General features: G+C 44.8%; 1 protein-coding gene across 2 annotated transcripts; it reads left to right on the top strand.

Moving 5' to 3' along the window:
• Nucleotides 1-5,207: 5,207 nt before the first annotated feature.
• TAC1 (tachykinin precursor 1) lies at nucleotides 5,208-10,727 on the top strand. 2 transcript variants are annotated; one of them, XM_042889047.1, is made up of 6 exons: nucleotides 5,208-5,324; nucleotides 5,830-5,964; nucleotides 6,042-6,138; nucleotides 6,544-6,567; nucleotides 8,023-8,076; nucleotides 10,147-10,727. In XM_042889047.1, exons 1-6 carry the CDS (start codon nucleotides 5,208-5,210, stop codon nucleotides 10,194-10,196), a joined length of 477 nt encoding a protein of 158 aa, XP_042744981.1. In that variant the 3' UTR covers nucleotides 10,197-10,727. The 2 variants fall into 2 exon arrangements, with proteins under 2 accessions (XP_042744981.1, XP_042744979.1); XM_042889045.1 differs by having other exon boundaries at nucleotides 5,221-5,244.
• The last annotated feature ends 10,826 nt before the right edge of the window (nucleotides 10,728-21,553 follow it).

Genomic DNA, 21,553 nt, shown 5'->3' with positions numbered 1-21,553 from the left:
AGCCAGGTACTCAGCGTGATGATGACAGGTTCTGCTGGCAAAATCAGATAGTCACTTGGGTGTTGGAAACAGGGCAAAAGGATTGGTTTTGATGACCCATCTGCAAAATTGCTGCAGACCAAGGCTAGTTTTGCAGAGCTCTCTGAGAGAAGATTGTTCTTCCTGCAGAAATTTATGCAGAATTCCTGCAGCTTTACTGAAGGTGTGCCGGGGCTAGATTAAAAACTGACTTTTTATTTTCAGCTGCTGAAGAAGTAGGCTTAAACCTTCCCTTTCTCCTCACAGGTCACTGTGAAGCAGTTTTCATGTAAGCTTGGACAATCAAAGCAAAAAGCCTTGGAGTGAGATCTCCAGACTCAGAAGGTTTCATTTGTATCAAATAAACTGATTTATAAATATACTTGTAATTTAATAAGCATTCAGGAGACAAACAGAGTCTCTGTTTGCTACAGAACAAAGCAATGTCAGCAGTTTTCTACCGAGAGTGATGAACTTGGTTAATTTAAGCATCTGCTCCTTGGCTGCTCTATGTCCTTTGCATTGTGATGGGAATTCACACTTCAGCTTCTCTGGTTGTGTTCAGACCTGTGATGCTTATAATATGCCTGAGCATCCAGAAGTAGTTTGTGCCACATCTCGTGTTATGGTAAATGAGGAAAAAAAGCACACTTAGATTCATGGTTTATAGAGAAAGATGTTGTCTTTGTGAAGTGAATGCCATTCTGTATTTGCTTTTTAAAATGTGTTGTTAGAATGGCTATTACTTGTTGGCTTAATGAACAAAAACCAGCAAACATCATATCTTCCATGCTCCTAATCAAAACTGTTGGGAGAATGATGGTAAGGCATGTCAGAGGAGCTGCAAGTCCAGATCTTATTTTTTTCCTTCAGACTGAATGAAAACAGATGTAGGAATGCTTCCATTCTGGCAGTTGCTCAGCCCTGTCATCATTAGAGGAGCAGGCATCCATGGGCAGTTGGACAGCCACCCTCCTATTCCCTCTCACCAGCTGCCCCACAGCTCCTGCTGTGCTCCATGCAGAGGTGGCTTTTCTGCTCTCCCTCTGATCTCCAGATGGCTGAGAAATGTTTTTTCTCTTCCAAGAACACGGACACTCTCTCTCATAAGGAGCTCAGCAGAACTGCGTTTATTCCTTTCTCAGTTGATCATCTACTGAGCTACTAGGTTAGGAGACAGCTTTGAAACGCATCATGTACATGGTGCGTTTACAGTCAGTATCTTAACACCCTGCCATTTATTTATTTCAGCTGGTCCAATCTGTTTACCTGACAGCATGGACAATGTGGGCCTTGGATCAGAGTTAATGAAGCTCTCTGGGTAAGAAGCAATTGACACTGATGGCTTGGTAGGGCAGAGAGCAGAGATAGGAGTGTGAAAGACCACAGAGACCAGGAGAGTGGGAACACTATTGCCTTTTCTTTTCAGAATTAGAACAAAAGACCAATATTGGCATTTCCAGCTCTTGCCAGGTGATTACATGTAAGATTAGCTTTTCTTCCTTCTGTGCCTGCCCAGAAAAAGGCATTCTGTGGCACAGAGATCTCACTGCTCCACTTTACCTGTCTGTGAACACAGTGTAATTGGCCCTGTATTGTCTGATTTCACAAGCAGTAGAATTTCTCACTCTCTTCATGGATGAAGAGAGACAGAGATGCATAATTACCACATATGCTTTGCATGCATTAGTACATTCAGGCATATGCTGTGGAAATGTAAGCCTTCATTAAAAGAAAACAAGCCAACAAAATTGTCATGTGAAATTTAAGTACAGGCAAAAGTAATTCACTGAGCTGGCTATAGATGATTAGAAAATCAGACTGTTGTGAGCTCTGCTGATTTTTCCAATGCCACTTTGATGCTTTGCCAATAAATAATCTTATAGAGTCAAAATCCATCACTATGTTACAAAGACACTGCATCCTGTGATCAAAATCATTCTGTTTCCCCTGGAGACTTACATCTATGAAAAATTTAAGAGGTCATCAGTCACGGTCTCTTTCCAATATGTAAAAAGTTACAGCTCTGGGTAAGAATGTTTCTGTTCTTGTCACAACAGAAATCAGTCTGATCTATTCGGAAAACTGCATCACTTTGCTTAGGTAGAATGCATCTCATCCCTTGTTTCTGAAGTTGTATAAAATAGCTGTTCTATGGCTCACTCTGTTACTTTCAGACGCCTCATAAAGGGATGAAAAGAGATGTCAATACAAATGAGACTTACGCTCCAGGTTTAAGTATCTAGCACATTATTATATTGCATAAAAACTTGGGAGAACAATGTCAGATGCATTCATTTTGGCTCAAGTGCTCTGAAATTTTATGTCCTTGAACAATTCAGATTTGCATTATGCTCAAAATCTTTCATGGCTACATTTAATTCGCTATTTTCCCAGTGCACATTAGCTGTTTGTTAATGGAAAAGAACCACTTGATAATAGAGCAGCAGCTATTGTGTCTTATCATTAACTATGGGACTTTTTACTGGAAACCAAATCATCATCATAAAATTCAAATAAACATTTCACAAAGATCATCGCGGAGGATGTATTATATTAAACCCATCTGAAAAGAAATTCTCTGAGGTGTGTTTCATAGGCACTTGCTTCCCAATTTTTTCCATTAGTGTCAAGATTCAAGCCACAGCAAGAGCCTTTAAGCTGGTTCCTCGGCTCAATTAGGGAAATGTCTGGATAATAACTCCAATGGTGCCTTTCTCTGTGACTTCCATGGGAAATTTTGACCACTCTTTGGCTTATCACAAGTCTAATGATCTCCTGATTAATGAACAGAAGTCTTTGTGTTGGCTGATAGATATCTCACAGTCTAAGTGCACCAGAGGATGGGATCCGTGCAGTGAGGATGGGGTGGACATTCAATGCAGATGCCTTGTGCCCATGCACAATCTCACATACTTATTTGCAATATAAAATATAAATATTAACTCACTAATATTGTGAGAAGACATTTGCTTTTGTTTCTGTTGCAGAAGCAGGGTTTTTTTTTTGCAGACTTGAGGACATTTTACTATGTTCTGAGGCACACATAGGGCAGGGAGCAGGTAGCAGCTCCAGCTGCTCCGAAGTTGAGATGTGGCCCTTCCTGCCCTACCTCCTACTGCCCCTTCATGAGAAAAATCAACTGAGAAAATCTCTCTGGGAATCAGTTTTCCTCATTAGCCACGAAATATGCTCACTTTCTGAAAAGCCCATAGTGTAATGTCCAGATAATGCAGGTCAAAGAAAGATTAAGCAGTCAATTTGTTTTAGAAACAGAAAGAGAAAAGTGAGCTTGCCTTATTAGTCATTTCTCCACCCCCACCCAAACTATCAGATAAGTCTGATATAAAGTGCTTGAATTCATTACCATTTCCGAAGAATAGAGGATACTGAAACACATTCCTGTCAATTTTCCATCTCTTGCTGTCTCTGACGAAGGAAAATCCTTGTAATTTCATAGGTGAAGCTATAGTTACATCCATTCTGATGAACCATTGGATTACAGAACAGACAGAACTTGCCAGTTCAAAAATATTATACTGATCATACATAGCTCAGACTCCTGGCTGATAGAACTGACTTTAGATGAAGCCAGGAGCTCTGCTACTTCTGTAAAACATGAAGTTTTCAAAAAGACTGTAGATGTGGCACTGAGGGACATGGGTTAGTGGACATGGTGGATGGTTGGACACAATGATCTTGGTGGTCTTTTACAACTTCAGTGATTCTGTGACACTCGCAGGATTGCCAGGCCTAGTGTGGTATACCTGACCTCTTGGTCTATGGTCATTATGTTAAACAGAAACAGCATAAGGAAAGAACAAAACAAACAATTTTCCATCAACGCTTTTCAAAGTTCACCTAATAAAGAGAACACTGCAAAGCTGCAACAAGAGAACCTGATAGTTTGGGTTCCTCAGAGTTGCTGAAGTGTCATTTCAGTCACTTGACAATGAGCAAAGGATGAGCACTCACACTGCCCATGCTGGGGGTGCCAGCAGAGGTGCCCAGCATGGGCCTGGGGTGCATATGGTCCCTGGTCTGCACCAGGCCTCCAAGTTCAGACAGAATATTGGGAAAATTTTCTTCTGAGAAAGGGTATAGAGGCAGTGGAACAAGATGCCCAGGGAGGTGGTGGAGTCATCATCCCCAGGGATGTTTAACAACCACACAGATGTGACACTGAGGGGCATGATTAGTGGGCATGGTAGAGATGTGCTGGAGTTGGACAGGATGATGTTTGTGGTCTTTTCCAACCTTAATGATTCTATGATTATATGTTCCTCAGCCGCTGCATTGGGCAGCCCCTGTTGGCTATGGAGGAGCTGCATCCTTCCTCCCTGATGTGCTGAATCCTGGGGGCACCCCCAGTGTTGGGAAGAGGCTAATGCCAGGCTGCGTTTGGGGAAACACTTCAGGAACTGGGGAGTGTTTCTGTTGAACAAGGAGGCCTGGAGTTAGTCACACCTTTATTTAACAGATGAAGTGCTGGGTCCCCAGTTGGCCCCCGCAGTTACCTCCCAGTTAATTGTCCTTGAAGAGGAGGTTTAGCACCTCAGCGGAGCACCTTGCAGCAAGCAGAGGGACAGTACCAGGGAGCTGATTTCAGCACCCGAGAAACATTTTCTTGCTCAGAAGCGCTGTACGCTCCTGACAAACAGCACAGAGCGCCCGATGCTGTGCTATGGGATGGCCGCAGGCAGGGAGCTCGTCCTGGAGAGGCAGGGATAGCGTTTGTCCCATCGGAGCAGCCAGAACCTGCGCGACTGCTCCGTTGCCCGCATCCCCGCCGCGCCGATGGCAGCCCGGACCTGCACTGGGGTGGCCGCGGAGATCCGCGCGTCCCATCCCTGCCCGCCCTCCTTAAGCGGAGGTGAGGAGCTGTTCTCCCGTCGGAACGGGCTGAGGGGGAAGAGAAAAGCGGTGGTGCCCTCTCCCTACACCCGCTCCCTGTGCCCGCAGCCTGTGCCCGCTCCCTATATCCCCTGCTCCGGCCGGTCGGGGGGAGCGGCCCCGGGCAGCCCCGGGAGGCGCGGCGGGAGCTGGGGGCGGGGGCTGCCGGCTGGGGCGGGGGCTGGCGCGGGGCTGGGATGATAAAAGCGGGGGTAATTGCATTTAGGCAAATGAGGCAGCCTCGGCCCTCCCCGTCGCCAGGTCTATAAAGTGCGGAGCGCTCCCGCGGGCGGCCAATGCGCGGCGAGCAGCGCTCGGCTCCCGCTGCGAACGGTGCGTGTCCGTCCGTCCGTCCGTCCGTCCGTCCGTCCGTCCGTCCGTCCGTCTGTCAGTGTGTGCCTGCAGGCGTTAGAGTGCGTGTCTGTGTGCTTGTGGGGGTACGTGCTTGTGGACTTCTGTGGGTGTATGTCTGTATGATGTGTCGGGCTGTATAGGAGGAAGAGTGCCTGCGTGTCTTGTGCGTTCACACCTGTGTGCTGCATGCGCAAGCCTGGCTAAGGGTGTATTTGGTGGTGTGTGTGAGCATCCCTGGACAGAGTGTGTGTGGAGAGCTGTGTGTGTGCAGCTCGTGTGTCACGGGTGAGCTTATAACTAGACCTACATGTACATGGCTATGTGTGCATAAATGTGAGGGTGTATTCAGATGCACAAACATCTGTATGTGAAGGTGTGTGCCCATGTAGCTCTGTGCTTTGGTCTGAGGATGGGTGCACCTTGATGTGTGTCTGCATGCTGTGGTGCCCAGCTGCAGGGTTTATGCACACCCAGGGCAGCAGGCATGTGTCTGTGCGTGTGATCTGTCCCCTGAATGTGTAGGTGTGCAGGTTACCCTGCAGGCACTTACCCTGCACCCCACAGGACATCAAGGCGGCCATGAGGCTCCCGCTGGCTTTCACCGTGCTGCTGCTGGCCTCTGCACAGGCACTGGCTGATGAGATGGCAGCTCCCGATGACCTCAGCTACTGGGCAGACTGGGCCGACGGTGAGCAGAAGGTGAGTGCTGAGGTTGAGGGCTGGGTGGGTGCTGGGGGTGCTGGGACTGCGCTGAGTGCCGTGCTGTCACCCCACAGGAGGAGCTGCCGCTTCCTCTGGAGCACTTTCTGCAGAGGATGGCAAGGAGACCCCGGCCCCAGCAGTTCTTCGGCCTCATGGGCAAGCGGGATGCGGGTGAGCCAGACAAGGGCACCCCTGCATGCTGTGCCAGCATCCATCCGCACTCCAAAGAGGTCCCCTTCCCTTCTCTCTTTGTTTTTCTCCAGAGTTTTTCTGTTGCTTGTTCAAGCTTAGTATAAGATAAACCCCCAGTCAGAAAGGAACGGGTTTCAGGTTAAACTGCTGAGAACACACAGTAAGGAGTATGTTGGCATCAGATTTTGTTGTCTCTTCAAAGAGAAATGCAATTGTAAACATCACCTTAATTTTCCTTATGTCTCTGGAGCGTGCTTGGTGTCATTTCTGTATTTGATGCTTTAAAATAATGCAGTAACATCGTATATGTTTGCCTGTTTGTGGTCTTTTTTTTTTTTTTTAATTACTCTTCCCTTTTTTTTCTTTCCTTTCTCCTCCAACCAGGATATGGCCAGATCTCCCACAAAAGTAAGTTAAAAAATGTAAATATTTTAAATACTTATGTGAAGATACTCAGATGGAGAACTGCATGTTTCAGGGTGCAGGTGTGGCTGAGTTTAGCTGAGAAATGGCAGCACCAGAGGTGGATCACTGCTCCACCCCACGGTCATGTCTCAAACCTGTACTCAATATGAGCCGCCACTGGCTGGGAGATCTCAATCCACATTAAAGTGAGGATGCTGCAGCTCTTAATTTCTCAGGGGGCTCTGTAAACCTTTCTTAGAAGCGAGGCAGGCTTGCTGCCAGGCTCAGAGAGGAACAATTAAGACAGCAAACTCTGGAAGATTAGAATTGTGAATTCCCAAATCCCTGAGCATGATTCCAGGGATAAGTGAGATGCCGTGAGGTGCTCCCTGTGCTGTCTGGGTTTGAGTCAGCCCTACTGACAGCAGGACTGGCTGCTGATCTGCCCTACAAACAGGAGCAGCCAACAGAAGCAGTGTGCATTACTTGCTTTGTGCCTTTGCCACACTGAGTGGAAGGTGGTGTCAGCAGTGTGCTGTATCCTGCTTGTGCACAAGGACAGGTGTATTCTCTATCTAAAGATGCTTAAATAGGATCTGAAGACCTAATCAGCTTAAAAATTATTTTCTTACTTTGTGAGACCTCCTCTGCCCACACAGAGGTCAATAAGTTCTCTGTTCATCACTGGATTTTGTCACTGGAAGACCAATTACAGAGTCAAACATCCTGCTGGCTAAAGTAAAAAAAAAACCTGCAGCCTTCCAAAGCTGCTTCAGCACCTGCGAGGTCTGAAATTGTTCCTCTGGGCCTGTAGATGAAGTAGCCAGGCAAAATTCTTCCCAAAGAGAAATCTCTGTTTGCCTCAAAAGTCAGCTTAGAGAAAGAAGAATGGCTCCTTTTCCATCCTTACCTGAACTACAGCTGTTGCCACATCTGATACGTGCCAGAGGCCAAAAGCTGGAGTAATTTATCCTCTACAAATCCAGTGGCTTGAAGAGTGCTCAGTGGAACAGGAAGGTAATAAATATTCCACAAATAGAGCCTGGCTGTCTGACTTAGACACGGCCAGACAGCATCGCACTGGTTCCATCTCTAGTAAGGCTCTGCCTGGTTGGTGAGGAGGGTTTAACACCTACAGGTAGAGTAGGTGTATCATACAGATGAAAGCTCTGCCAGGACGCTGCCTTTGACAAGACTGACAAAACTGTATCGGGAAATGAGTAAGAATCAGTTACTGGTTGTTGCTTTTCTGTCATATTTAAACAAAGAAAAGAGGCAACGCATGTCAATCTGAGTCAGTAACCAATATTTGTTCTCCGTGCTCTGAGAGTGGAATGAAAAATGAGTATGTGAGATGAATGATTTTGAAGTCTGTGTCTTCTTTCCTTGTAGAATGCATTGTCTTAAGAGCCCTCCTATTTAAAATGTATTAAAACACCCCCAAATATATTTTTTCAGGGCATAAAACAGACTCCTTTGTTGGACTTATGGGCAAAAGATCTTTAAGTTCTGGTATGTATGTGACTGAATCAGTAATACACAGCTGCTTAACTCTGTTGCCCCTGTTCTCACCCACGGGCTGGTAGAAGAGAGCTCTCTGAGAAGGGACTGGGGCTTTCTGAATCCACATGTGTCAGGGTGCCCCTGGCCCTGCTTTCTGGTGTGGCTGGACCTGCTGCTGGCTGCCACCAAGCTGGTGAATTAAGGTGATGGTCCCCAGGGCGCTTCCCTCACTCTTGTGTGTTCTTCTTGTCTTCAAGGTGCTATGACAAGGAAGCGACATTTCACTGATGCATCAGGGAAAAAAAAATCAGGGGCTGAAAACATGAATCTGTTTCAACTTGCACTTCAATTCCAGGTCTCCCACATAAAGGGATATTCTCTTTGTCTCTGCAGATTACTCTTGCTCAGATTTGGAGCAGGAGGTGAAAGAGCAGAGCTTTGCAATTGGCAGCATCTAACTCTGCAGGTGCAGCTGTTAAACATTCTGGGTTTTAATTTTACCCACAAAATGGAAAAAGCTACAAACAAACACTTAAATCCTTGAATGAATGCTGTGAATTTCTACTATTTTCCCATAGCCTTCCTCCCTTACAAGCATGAGCCTGTAGGTGATTCTGGGCTGCCAGAAGCTCCAGCTCTGCTGTGGGGCTGCGATGAAAAAATCATAAAGCCACAAATGCTTTAAATAAAGCCATCATGAGCCATAAAGCATCAGTTAATTCCCTAGTATAGGAATTTTTAAAAAAAAGAATGAAAAAAAACCCCAAGCCCTAATGCCCATTTCATGTCTCATAAATAGTTTTCTCTGTTTTGTTAAATGGATGATAAAAGTTAAATTACTAGCTGACACCTTTATATTATGTGGATACATGCTGTGATCTATATTCTGCAATTATGGTTGTCAGGAACTTTTATTTTCAATTAATCCCCGTTCAGACTAGTAATATTGCTCTCTGCATCATCTTGCAAATTGCTATGTATCATGAATAATTTCGTACAATTTTATCTGTGGTGGCAATAGCTATTAAATACATAATACCTGTAAATATCTCTGCTATCATAAAAGTAAATAGCCTGGAAGTAACAAATGGGGTTTTGTAATCCCAATGGAATCATTTGTGTGAGTATGAGGATGCAGTATACAGCAAATGTTTGAAAAAGGCAAGGATTTGATTGCTTTGATTTCAAAATTTCTGGCATAGTTGGAGTACTGTGCTGTGGTATTTAAGTATTTATCTGTAACAAAGGGAAATAATGAGGTTTTACCCTGCTGAGCTGTGGCTGATGTGAAAAACCACACCTCACTGTGATGGTGACACTCAGAAGTGGCAGCTCCTGCAGCACATCGTGCTGAATGCCCCCAGGCTTGCAGGGTGCTCACGCACGCCAGGCTTGCGCTCTGCAGTGCTTCCTTGGGGTCACAGCAGAGGTGACCAGCTCTGCCTGCTGAGGTCAGGCCCTGCCCAGAAGTGCTCTGCAGAGCTCCCTCATGTTAGAGCAGCAAAGAGGAAAGCTCTCCCACCACTGCTGAGCGCTGTTTTTGACTGGACTGCTATAGGTGGCAGTTGCCCATGGGGTGCTCTGGGTTTAGCCTAGCTTCTGCTGCAGCCTTTGGTACAAGTTATGGCTGTGAGTACGGGCTGGAGGCAAGGAAGGTTTATGCTGGGAACAGGAGGTGGGAATGTCAGTGCAGAAAGTCTTTTAGATTCAGGCACTGATTTCAGTGCTCAAGTCCCCTCTTCATAATGAAATACTGGAAGATAAAAAGGTTCTGAGGTAAGAGTACTTCAGGCAGCTCATAGATGAGAAGCAAAAGGCACAGACCCTCAGCATCCTGAAGGATTACATGTTCTGAGGGGCAGAACCAAATTAAGCAGCTGGGGGCTGTGCCAGGACCTCACATCTCTGCTGGCAGCAGCCTCCGAGCAGCTCTGTGGGGCAGGAGCATCACTGGGAGATGGGGAACCTTGGAGTTCTCATGGAGCTGCAGCCTCCCTGCTCCCTGGCTGCAGGCGCCATGTGGGCTGTGGGATTATGTGTGGCTGTTCACTGTGTCTCATGCTTTTCTGCTTCTTGCAGGGTCCTCTGAAAGGAGCATAGCACAGAATTACGAGCGAAGGCGTAAATGATACATTCCCGCGCGTTATTTATTAAACTTTATTTGTTCCAATGGCCAATGCGGTGTAATATAAACCGACCACTGTATGGAATAATTATTTATTTAACAATACTAAATGGTTTTGCGTTGTTTGGTTTCTGGTTTTTTTTTTTTTTTTTATTGAGTTAGACATTCAATAAGATGATTATTTTTCATGTAGTGGCAGCGACACATGTTGCATAGGAGTGTTGGGTCCTGGAAGGACATCTCCTTCAGGACCGGTGACCTTGGTGACGTCTCACAACAAAGCACATTGTTCAATATGACCTGTAGAGTTATGTTCACCAATCAGAGGTTCTTTTATTCATCAAAAGTGAGTCTGTATCAGCTTCACAACCATGCAGAACAGAGCTGATGTACAGTCTAGTGCCTCGATTTGTTTTCATGGTTTATAATGTACTGTAATTTCTGTATCAAAATATATTTGTATCATTGCAGCATGTTTTACGTTTTCTGACTACATATCTATATATTTTAAAAAGGTGGGAGGGGTAAGGTTTGAATGTGAATCCGAAGTCTTCATTTCGTAGCCTGGAATTTTATGATAGTAACATTTTAAATAAAATCTGCTCTGGGGATTTTGCAACATACTTCCTTTGGTGATAGTGATGGCGTTATTTCCAGAATGAGACACAGATCCAAGAAACTGATCTCAGACTAGAATACACTGCAGCATAATGACTTCCTTTTGCAGGGAGGCTGTGGGCCTCCTCCTGTAGGGCTGGTGAAAGCTTTGGGGGATTTGCTACTGGAGGCAGCAGCTCTGGGTCATTCAAGGTGCCACCCCTATGGAATCCAAAGTCTGCGCTGGCTGAGTGAGAAGGGCCCACTGTGTCCTCCAGTTCATTTGCTGGATTTCATCCACTATTGTCTGTTATTTGAAAGCCAAGCTTTTAATAAATTGTAGCCCTCTGATTCACAATAAAAACACCTGTTGACTTGGACCAATGCAATGTAAGAGAAAAACATGCGGGTATAATTACCTTTTTAATTAAAATATCTGGTTACTATATTTCCAGACAGTCCCAAAATGCTACATTCACCTCACCAGCTGCCAAAGCATCTGGAGATCTATTTTTTTTCCATCTGCTAAAAGCTATCATTCTCTGTTGCCTTCATTCAAGCCTTCATTGTAGACTATCCAGCAGTAAAAACATAGTCTATACAAGCTGAATTTCAAAATAAGCAGTACAAAAGGATTAACTAGTTGTTGTTTTCCATTTTTGAAGTGAACTCAGCAAAATCAATTTTCAAGTTTATCTGAGACATTCCCATAGCTGTACCTATTAACAGCGCTGATGGACACAGGCCCTTCCTTCTGCTGTATATTGATGAGATTCCCCCAGAGCCTCCTCTTCCCCAGACTGAACAGCCCCCGCTCTCTCAGCCTCTCCTCACAGCACAGATGTTCCAGTCGCTCCATCATGTTGGTGGGCCATCCTCAGACTCTGCAGTGCCCAGGTCTCTCCTGCACTGAGGAGCCCAGAACTGGACCCAGCATTGCAGGTGTGGTCTCACCGACACTCAGTGAGGGGCTGCGTTTGCTCCCGCTGAGCTCAGTGATCAGGGGAAGCTGTGCTGAGCTGCAAGCACTGCTGAGGGAGCACAGCCATATGCACGTGTGCACTGAGTAATGCTCAGTGAAGGGGGAAGAACAAATAGCCCCAGACAGCAGGGAGGGTGAGTCTCATACATGTGGAGGGCAGCACAGGTGTTAGTTAACAGCATCCAGCAGAGGTAAGGCATGAATCTTCTGGTGGAACCATTTTCCCTGGAAGGAAAAGCTGACCCTTCAGCTTCACAAACCCTCCTGTTATATGGATCCCAGCAGAATGCTTATTGACGTTTGAAACAGCTTGTCTTCATTTCTGATAGCATAATAAAGTAAGGTTTGTGCTAATTCATGTTTTGAACAAGAAAACTGGCATTGATGTCTATGCTTGCACAGAAACACATTCCCAGGTACAAATAGAACAACCATACAACATGAGACAGGGACTGAAACATTCCAGCTAACTCCGCCACCAGCAAAAAATGGGTAGCATTTCGGGGCAGTTTCCCCAGTTTGAGAAGGAGCATTTGGGAGCATGTTTGGAGCAGCAGCCCATCCCTGCAGTGTGCAGGGAGGACATGCTTCACTTCAGTGAGGCTCTGGAGGATGAGAAAGAGGAGGAGGGGAAGATTCCTGTTTCCCTCTGGTGTTCTGCCCGTGCTCATCTCACTGCCATCAGGGTCCTCCTGATGCTACAAGGCAAAAGTGCAAATTCACAGTCTAATTCTTATGCCTTTATTCCTGCTTTTATTAGAAACAATATAGTTTACGCGTTATTGAGAGCTAAAACTTCAGACGTACTTTTTAATCACTTGTCTTATTCTCCCTTGTGAGGCAGTTCTCTCCCTTAGCTTTTAAATACTTTTATGTGATAGACAGCATTGTAGCCCCAGGCCACCTGCATGTTCAGCCCCACAACTCAACTGCAAGTTCTGGGAGGGTTTCACTGAGCCCCAAACTGCTCTGTCACTTCCAGCCACATCCATGACACAGGCAGAGCCGTTCCTGTTTGTAACAGCCTGACATCATCGGTGAAGCTACAGTATGGCATCAATCAGTGAAATGGCAGCGAGCTTTTAGAAAAAAAATATTGAAAATCTGTCTAGGAAGTCAGCACAGAAAGCAATCCCAGAGTGATGCTGGTAATTGTCCCACTGGGGAGGTGCTGCAGGCAGTTTGACATTGCAGGCACCTTCAAAGCACTCCGCCTCCTTTTTGCTTCTATTTTCCCCCAGAAATACATCATACACATGCTTTATGGCTGGTGGCTGCTCACTTGCTGCCCACCAGCGCAACTTTGTGTCCCGTATCCCAGTTCCTTCTGGCTCCCCCATGTTTGCTGGCTCTGAACCGGGAAGCAGCTCCTCACTTCCATCATCACAGTTAATTAAGGCATAGAGTAAAACCTAAATGATTAGTGTTGCAACAAGTTAACACTTGGCTGAAATAAGACCCTATTGGCAATCCCCATGGAGGCTACAGTTGGTAATGTCTCTCACACACAAATGCACTCCCCTCCCCAGGCAGGGGATGCTGAACCCACACTCAGCAGGCGGCCTTGATGAAACGTGACCCAGAAGACAGTCAGCTCCATCCATCACCACCACTGCTCTGCTGTATTGAGGCTGTTTTCCTACCGTGCAGACGTGGCAAAATTCACTGCAGAAGACTGCCAGGGGTCTGCCCTTGCCTGCAGCTCACACCAGGGTAGCTTGGGTCTCGCAACACTTGCCCACCCAGCTGCCACTAGCGAGTCCTTTGTTGCTGTCCTGTAAGGCTGCTGGCTTTCAGTACAGTCCTAAGCAAAAGAAGAGGAAGAATCTGGAAATGTCTGAGCGGAGTGATCCCTGCAGAGGAGCCCAGTCCCCAGATATTGTTAGCTGGAGCAGAGTAGCACCAAGAGTTGTTTTTCAAATTATTCATGTGATTCTTAAAAATTCTGTTTTTTCCAGACTAAGCCAATAAGAGCTCCTTCAGAGCTACCAAAAAACATTATCTATATGAAGACTTTGTCCCTGTATGTACCTAAACTATAGCTCAGATAACTGCTTCAGCATAAAGAGAACTGTGCAAGTCCCTCTGCAAACTTTGTTATAGACCAAATTTTCCTGAGCAATTCCCATAGCCACAATATTGTAGACTTTGTTAATGAACATTGCCAGTATGCTAGGACAGGAGCATACAGCAGCTCTTTCCCCAGGGCATTGCCACAGTACTCTGCCAGGATGCAGCTGCCTGTGGGACTGCACACAGTGTGGTGTCCTCTTGCTATCTACAGAATGGTGCACTTTCCCTTATAGGAAACAGTTGATACCTGAAGGGTAGGTTTATGTTTGTTTTTGTTTTGCTTTCAGCAAGTGTACAGAGTGCTTGAATCTATCTACATCCTTCAGGGACACTATGTAGACCCTCCTCACATTACTCTCAGTGTTTCTGAAAGAGCACAGACTGAGACATTTGTCAACAGGAGGGGCATCTGGGATCTGTGGAATTCACAGAACCACAGAATCACAGGGGTTGGAAGGGTCCTCAAGTGATCATCATGTCCAACCTCCCTGCTAAACAGTTACCCTTCAACAGGTTGCATAGGTGGGTATCCAGATAGGTCTTGAATACCTCCACAGAAGGAGATTCCATAGCCTCTCTGGGCAGCCTGTTCCAGTGCTGCATCACCCTTACTGGAAAGAAGTTCTTCATGATCTTCCTGTGTTCAGGCTTTAGGCCATTACTCCTTGTCTTATAGCTACACACCACCAAGGAGAGCCTGGCCCTCAGCCATTTATCTCTCACCTCCTTTTAGATATTTATAAGAAATTGATATTTATTTCATAGAATCACAGGATGGTTTGGGTTGGAAGGATTTTAAGATCATCTAGTTCCTACTCCTTACCTACAGGCAGGGACACCTCCCTCTGGATCAGGTTGCTCAGAGCCCCATCCAGCCTGGCCTTGCATGCTTCCAGGGAGGAGGCATTCACAACCTCTCAGGGCAACCTGTTGCAGTGTCTCACCACCTTCACAGTAAAGAATTTCTTCCTACATGCCCTTACAAAAAGTCCTTCCCCAGCTTTTCTGTAGGCCCCCTTCAGGCCACTATAAGGTCCCCCTGGAGCCTTCTCTTTTCCAGGCTGAAGAGCCCCAGGTCTCTCAGCCTGTCCCTGTGGGGTAGGTGCTCCCAAAAGGCACAAGCACAGTGTAGAAAAGCACTACAATTCAAGCAACATCCTCCAGAAGAAAACCTTGCTTGGATAAGACATTCCTTTGTTGCTGAAGGAACAAACACATACAACAGGGCTACATTAAGACTTCATTTCAAAGCAGAAGTTAAACATTGAACCTCTCTGATAACAGATTTTCTGAGTGAAAAATGGGCTATAGTTATACCTTTTAAGTTATATGATGGGCACAACTGCAAAATTAAGTTTTCAGGATGATAAAAAAGCAATATTTTAAGAAACATTTTGCATATACCTGCAGTTATTTAAAGGTGAAACATTTTGCTTATGCACTTAGCTGTTTTTTTAATTGCTCACAGGATGTACCCATGCACTTGAGATTATTTTAATAGCTGTACACCATGCAGCTGAGGAAATTATGTTGCTTGCTGTTTCATTTTTCTTACAGCTTTTGTTTGTGAGACGCATCAAACGGTGCAATACTGGGACTCCACGCAGAAAAAGAGCTGCTGTTTGTTCTCATTAAGGCCTGCAGGGCAGCCCATGCTCAGTCCCCTGTGCTGTGCTCCCAGCTGCAGCCCGAGCAGCCTTGGGCCCTGGCACCTGCTGCATGTCCTGGCGCTGCAGCAGGTGCTGCTTGGGGTGGGCTGGTTTGAAGGAAATCACCTGGAAAGGAAGACATCAGCATAAATGATTTCCTTTTAAAGTGCACACTTCTGTTCGGTGCTGAGAGCTCACCAAGAGTTTATTTGCTTATCTTTTTCAATTGTTTTCTAAGGAAAGTTTTGTTTTATCATCATTGCTGGGATTGCTGCGTGTAAAGCACACAGCTACCTGCATTGCAAGAGGATGATTTATTGCACTGAATATGAAATATGAATATCTCATCCACCACTTACCAGTACAATGGCTAAATGAATATGGGCTGGAGCACTTTCCAGCTCAGACAGTGTATGTTTGTTAGCAAAAGAAAAAATAATAAAGTAGAAACAATAATAACATTTTTCTTCTGTCCCTCTCAAGCCAATTGAATTTGCTCTGCTTCCCAGATTGAAGTTTTTGTGTTGAACAGCAACCAACAAGCCCATTACATATTACAAACCATATTAGAGAAAGTCAGCTTGAACTATAACATTGATACATTATTAGTACATTTCAAAGATATTTATTTAATGGTAGTAGATTTTATGGTGAATTACGTAGTCAAGATAGAACCTTTCATATTTTCCTTTGCCAAGCAAAACAGATGTTTCAAAGCTTTTAATGCTAATTCTTACAAAGCTTGTCCAAGAGGCTCCTCGAGAAAGGTGCCCAAAGCCAGCACAGTGCTGACACATCTCACTTTCTCTGATGTTTTTGACATGTAGCGGGGTCATAGGATTATATGAGATTCCCAAACTTTGTGCTGTACAAGAAATGAAGTTTACAGGCAATACGTTAAGAAAATAAAATATTAAAATAGCTCAGAAAGGAGAATATTTCCATTGTAACAGAAATAGGATGTTTCAGTGAGTCTTTTACAAAATTTCACGAGTTTCACCACATTAGTTTGGAGGAGCTTATAAACAGAAGGGACATCACCTGTTTACATGGCCTGATAGTGATAGGACCAGTGGGAATGTCTTTAAACTAAAAGAAGGGGAAATTCAGGTTAGATGTTAAGAAAAAATTCATTACTGAGAAGGCAGTAAGGTGCTGGCACTGCTGCCCAGAGAGCTGTGGTGCCCCATCCCTGCAGGTGCTCAAGACCAGACTGGATGGGGTCCTGGGCAGGCTGAGCTGCTGGGGGGCAGCCCTGCCCATGGTACAGGGTTAGAACTGGATGATCTTCAAGGTACCTTCCAACCCAAGCCATTCTATGATTCTATGTAAAATCTATCTATCTTTCGTTGGTGCAAAGAGCATTTTTAAGATTTTCTCAGCAGGACTTTTGATTTGAGCTTTCAACCTTTTGGTCAACTCTTAGAATTGTGCAGTGAAAGTTTTCACTTCCTGACACAGAAAATACATGCAGAAGCTGCCATGGAGTATCGCTTCCTTAATCTTTATTAATATTTGGCTATTAACTCATGTGGTGATGCTAAGAAACAAGAGGGAATTTATTTCTATTTGTACTAGAGATTCAGCAGTTTTACCTGAATGGGATATTTCGGTCATCTGAAACTCAGAGCATGCAAGCTTTTTGGTTATCCAAAAAAATGAAGAAAAAAAAAGCATATTTAAAACAGTTTAAATTGTATCACAAAATACTGTATTGAGAAGAACTACACAAGTTCTTTCTGAAAGGAAACCATGAGCAGGGCCCAGTAGCACCATCCAGCAGCCAGAATCCCCTCTTTCATGCAGCTTTCACTGACAGAGATAACCGTGCTCCAAAAGACAGGGTGAGAAGTGAGCTCAGGCGTTCAGAGCAGCAAGGTGACCACAGTGCTCTCTGTAGCACACTGCTACACCTTTTACACACACCTCAAGAGATACAACAACCTCAATACTCCCAAACACACACTTTAAGCATTTGACCCAGCTGATCGTTTGGCCACTGCTGTAGTATTTAAGGGTGATTATGGCACAGTCCTAAAGTTCAATACTTTTTCAAAGCCCTGCTCCACTGAAGTGCCCATGAATCTGTTTTTGCCTCTACTGAGCAAAGGAGATCAAAAGTTATAATGGAACAAAAAACGGCCCCTGATTGTTTGCAACATTATTTCAGGTAATGTAATTGAATGTAATGAGTGATACCTCCTGTACTTTGGTTTTGATTGATTCCTTCAGATTTGTCTAAAATAGAAACAAATAAACAAGCAAATAACGATCCTGAGATTTAGATTAAAGATAAACCTTAAACAAGAAGCACTTTCCATAGAGTATTCTCAATGGAGCCATCCATTTTGGCCTGTCAAGTAATGGTGTGGCTTCAGAGGCAATTACATTTGTTATTTACCTATCTTCCTCCCCGTGTTTGAAGTAAAAACAATGTGTTACCTTGCTCCACTTTTTGCTTAGCCTTGCACACCAAGATATCTCTTCATCCACTGAACTGCAGCTTACGGGGAACAGAAGTGGGAGAAGCTGTGGAGCTGCCGAGCACAAAACCACTCCATCTCCTGTCCTGCAAGCACCACGTGCCAGGCATCACCTGGAATGTGCTCTGTGGCTCTTGGGACTTAGCAGAGGTGAGACAGGAACTCAAAGGCCAAATGTAAATATTGTTCTATTGTCAGCAGCCTGATAATAACAATATTTATCTTAAATGTGTGCTGGTTGCCCATCACCTGTTCCTTACCCAGTTGTTAAAAACTGCTGATGTCCCTGTAATACCAACTTTCTATGAAATAATCTGTAGTAAAGTATTGTATCTGAAGACAGAAGAAAGTTTTGTTCCACTGTGACACCAGGCTTCCTACCATCCCAGCTGCAGACCTGCTCTTTGGCACTTCAAAATTAGCAATGAGAAATCAGCTGGGAGCCAGAGAGCTGCAAATATTAAGGGCAGCTTTTATCCACCGGGACAAGGTAGCATCTTTCATTCCCTCTGAGGAACTGTGACAGAGCCAAGTCATCACTGGAAAGTATTTGCATATTAAAATTGTTTCATTATCTCATAAAAGTCTCTAATCAGTCATTGGTGTGCTAAGAGAAGAAGAACGTTAACCAAAAGGAAGAGGAAATAAATGCAAATACATCTTCACAATCCCAAGCAGCAAAAGACTACAAAAATATCAGGTAGATTTGGGACAAAAAGTAATGACAAAAATAATAAAAATACGATTTTGACCATGATAAAAGGAAATACACCATAGTAATTGATTCTTTCATAGGCTACCTCAGTAAGACATTTATACAGAGGACACACTTCTACAGAGAGTCAGCCACTGCATTTATCTTCTTTTTCTATTTCAAGCTGGGGCAGTAAGCCATGCTTAATTTTAAACATGACAGAAGGGCTGTCTGACAGCTCCAGCTGTTTCAGCTTGTGCTCTTCTTCACCACAGCAGAAGTATCTGAGCAAAACTCGACATGAATCACCCTGAGCTGTTTTGAAATCATTTAATTCTTTAACAGATAAGGAGGTATGATTTAAAAATAAATAAATCATGCTGAGGGATTTGAACAAAATTTCTGTAGCCTGGCATCCGTCACAAGTCAGATTTGGAAAATACAGGGAGACAAGGGAAAAAAAAACAACTACAACACACCAAAGAGACACCTCTAGACCTACCAGCACCATTGGTGGTTTCTCCCTGTGGAAGGCTGTAGGTTTCTGGGAGCACAGGTATGGCTCCATCCCCTTTCTCACCCCTCACCTACATGAGCTTCTGACTTTTGCCCTCATGACATTCACCTTACAATTGCACACTGCCCACATATACTCAAATTATCTTCCTCCCAGACCAGGTCCTACAGGCCCTCACTCGAATGAGTAACACTGCTGGAAGTGTTCCAATCCTCAACTACCCTGGCCTGGCCAGATCTGAGCTGGTGGCTCTGCCTAGGCTCACTGGCACCATGGCATGACCCTCTCAGCCACATGACCTTCCTGATGCCCCAAAGGGCAGCAAACATTCAGCAGGGACACAGCTGTCCAGGAGCATCTCCTGGCACACAGCATCAAAGTACGGCCTCAATCTCATGGCTATGCTGCACAATTACACTTAAAAGAGATAGGAAGCCTGCTTCACTTCTCCCCCCAGAAACATATTTAAGTTCTAGATCCCCATTTTTCTCCCACAGAGAAGAAAAAATAATAACAAAAATTCCACCTTCCTGCTGAAAACTCCAAACCAAGATCATTGTATCAAAGGGAGCACATGCAGCCAGAAGTGAAGAAAACGTGCATCCCAGCTGGCCATTCCTGAACTTACCTCCACAGCATCTTCAGAAGGCAGAGAAATGAAATGGCTCTGCTAAAGAGGGGAGAGGGGCTGAATTGCTTTTTGCAGCTCATCAGAGAAGTTTATGTTGGAGTGAGGAGCTGAGCACAAGTTTCCCATCCCCTTAGAAAATGAGAAGTTCAAAACCTGTGCTGATAGCAGCATCTCACTGTGCCTCACAGAACGACATGTGAGGCATTATTTCAGAAAATGGAGCTGGGTATCACTCCAAAATGCACACATCTCATATCTCAATGAGCTTTGAGTTGGTAATGCACCTTTTGCATGAGTAACTCATCCACTGCCAAGATAAGCAACTCTACCACCACCTAAACCAGATTCTGCACTAAAAATTCATACTGATTTATGGCCCATGAAGCTCTAAATTCCCAGACACTGGCTCTGTGTGGAATCCTCTGTGTCAGCAGACTTTTTAGCTGCGGGCAGTGAAGAAAAAATCCTTTTTGCAATTCAGAAAAGACCAGGAAGGGCAGACTGCTCAAAGCTGGGATTCCTGCACATTCCTGAAATACACCACAAGGAATCCGAACATCTGCAGAGGGCAGTCCATCATCTGCCCAGGTAACAGCAACCTGTTCACCCACCGTGCAGCTCCCCTATGCTTCCTCACCTACCTGATTTGAGCTGGAGGAAACAATCACATCATCTTCCTGCCCTGTCCTCAGAGGCTGCCATAAGAGTTACAATTAGCATCAATTAGGATAATCATTCTATTTGCATTTTTAAGCTATTATTAGCAAGCCGTCAGTCAGCCAATAATTTGCATCACTACCCCCCTCCTTTTTGTGCTAAAATAATAATGGTTTTAATCAAAAGCAATTTGTATTAATATATGTTTTGCCCCAGGTGTTAAGAGCAGTCTTCAAGAGCGGTGGCGAGAGATGTTAAATAACACCATTTATTAATATAGATGACTACTGATAGCCTTGGAAGTAGCAGAAATGGAGGCTCTTTTTGCAGGCAGCTTCTTAGCAGGACTCCCGGGCACACAGAGGGTCACACACTGCATGAACACCTATGCTCCTTATATTAACAATCACAAGAATGGTGTGGAGGGGTAGACCTCAGAATAAAACCAACGTTTCCCATTCCCCTGCCCAGTGCTACCTTACACATTCCTTAGAACTAGCATTATCTACTTGTTTCACACTTCTGATTTGTAATATCATAACTGGTTTTAAATTACTTTCAAACGCAATAGTGAGTGCACTCAGTGCATTTAGCTCTGAGCTGCCTTCTCACCTGCAGCACCAGCATAATAAGCTCTGCGCGGTATCTCGCGAGCAAGTTTAATTAAACCTTTCCTTTCTATTATCTTTGCTCCTATTCTAATCTAATGCTTAATAAAAAATCCCATCAACAAGCGCATGTGAAAAACCGAGCTCCGGACATAAAGCGGAACGGGACAACAGCGGCTTTCAGGATCACGAGCGGGCTGCTCGCGGCGCCAGGCTGCCAGCGGCTGCCCTCTGCCGGCCGGGAAGGGCCGAGAAGGAATTCTGCCTGCCCTGCAGCACAGCCGTGCTCCGCCCTGCCCAAATGCAGGCTTCTTCGGAGAGAAAAGTGGTCCCTGCTTGCTGATTCCTAATCGGCTATAATAATGTGTGAACATAGTCCTGATTATTTTTTTCCCCAAATTAAATGGGGAAAGAAAAGGAGGTGAACGCAGAAAGACAAAAAGTAAAACTTTTTGGAGAAGCGAAAGCTC

This window comes from Lagopus leucura, unplaced genomic scaffold (genome assembly GCF_019238085.1).
Source record: "Lagopus leucura isolate 7727_CA_CO unplaced genomic scaffold, USGS_WTPT01 Super-Scaffold_100157, whole genome shotgun sequence".
NCBI classification, from domain to species: domain Eukaryota; kingdom Metazoa; phylum Chordata; class Aves; order Galliformes; family Phasianidae; genus Lagopus; species Lagopus leucura.
The sequence above is the reverse complement of the archived record's forward strand: the minus strand, read 5'-3'. Positions and strand labels throughout refer to the sequence as shown.

Bases quoted from the DNA above. Each gene is read 5' to 3' on its own strand.
- TAC1 (XM_042889047.1), top strand. From the start codon at position 5,208: ATGCGCGGCGAGCAGCGCTCGGCTCCCGCTGCGAACGGTGCGTGTCCG. The intron at 5,325-5,829 runs GTGCGTGTCTGT...TGCACCCCACAG, and splicing joins GTGTGCCTGCAGGCGTTAGA to GACATCAAGGCGGCCATGAG. The intron at 8,077-10,146 runs GTATGTATGTGA...TGCTTCTTGCAG, and splicing joins CAAAAGATCTTTAAGTTCTG to GGTCCTCTGAAAGGAGCATA.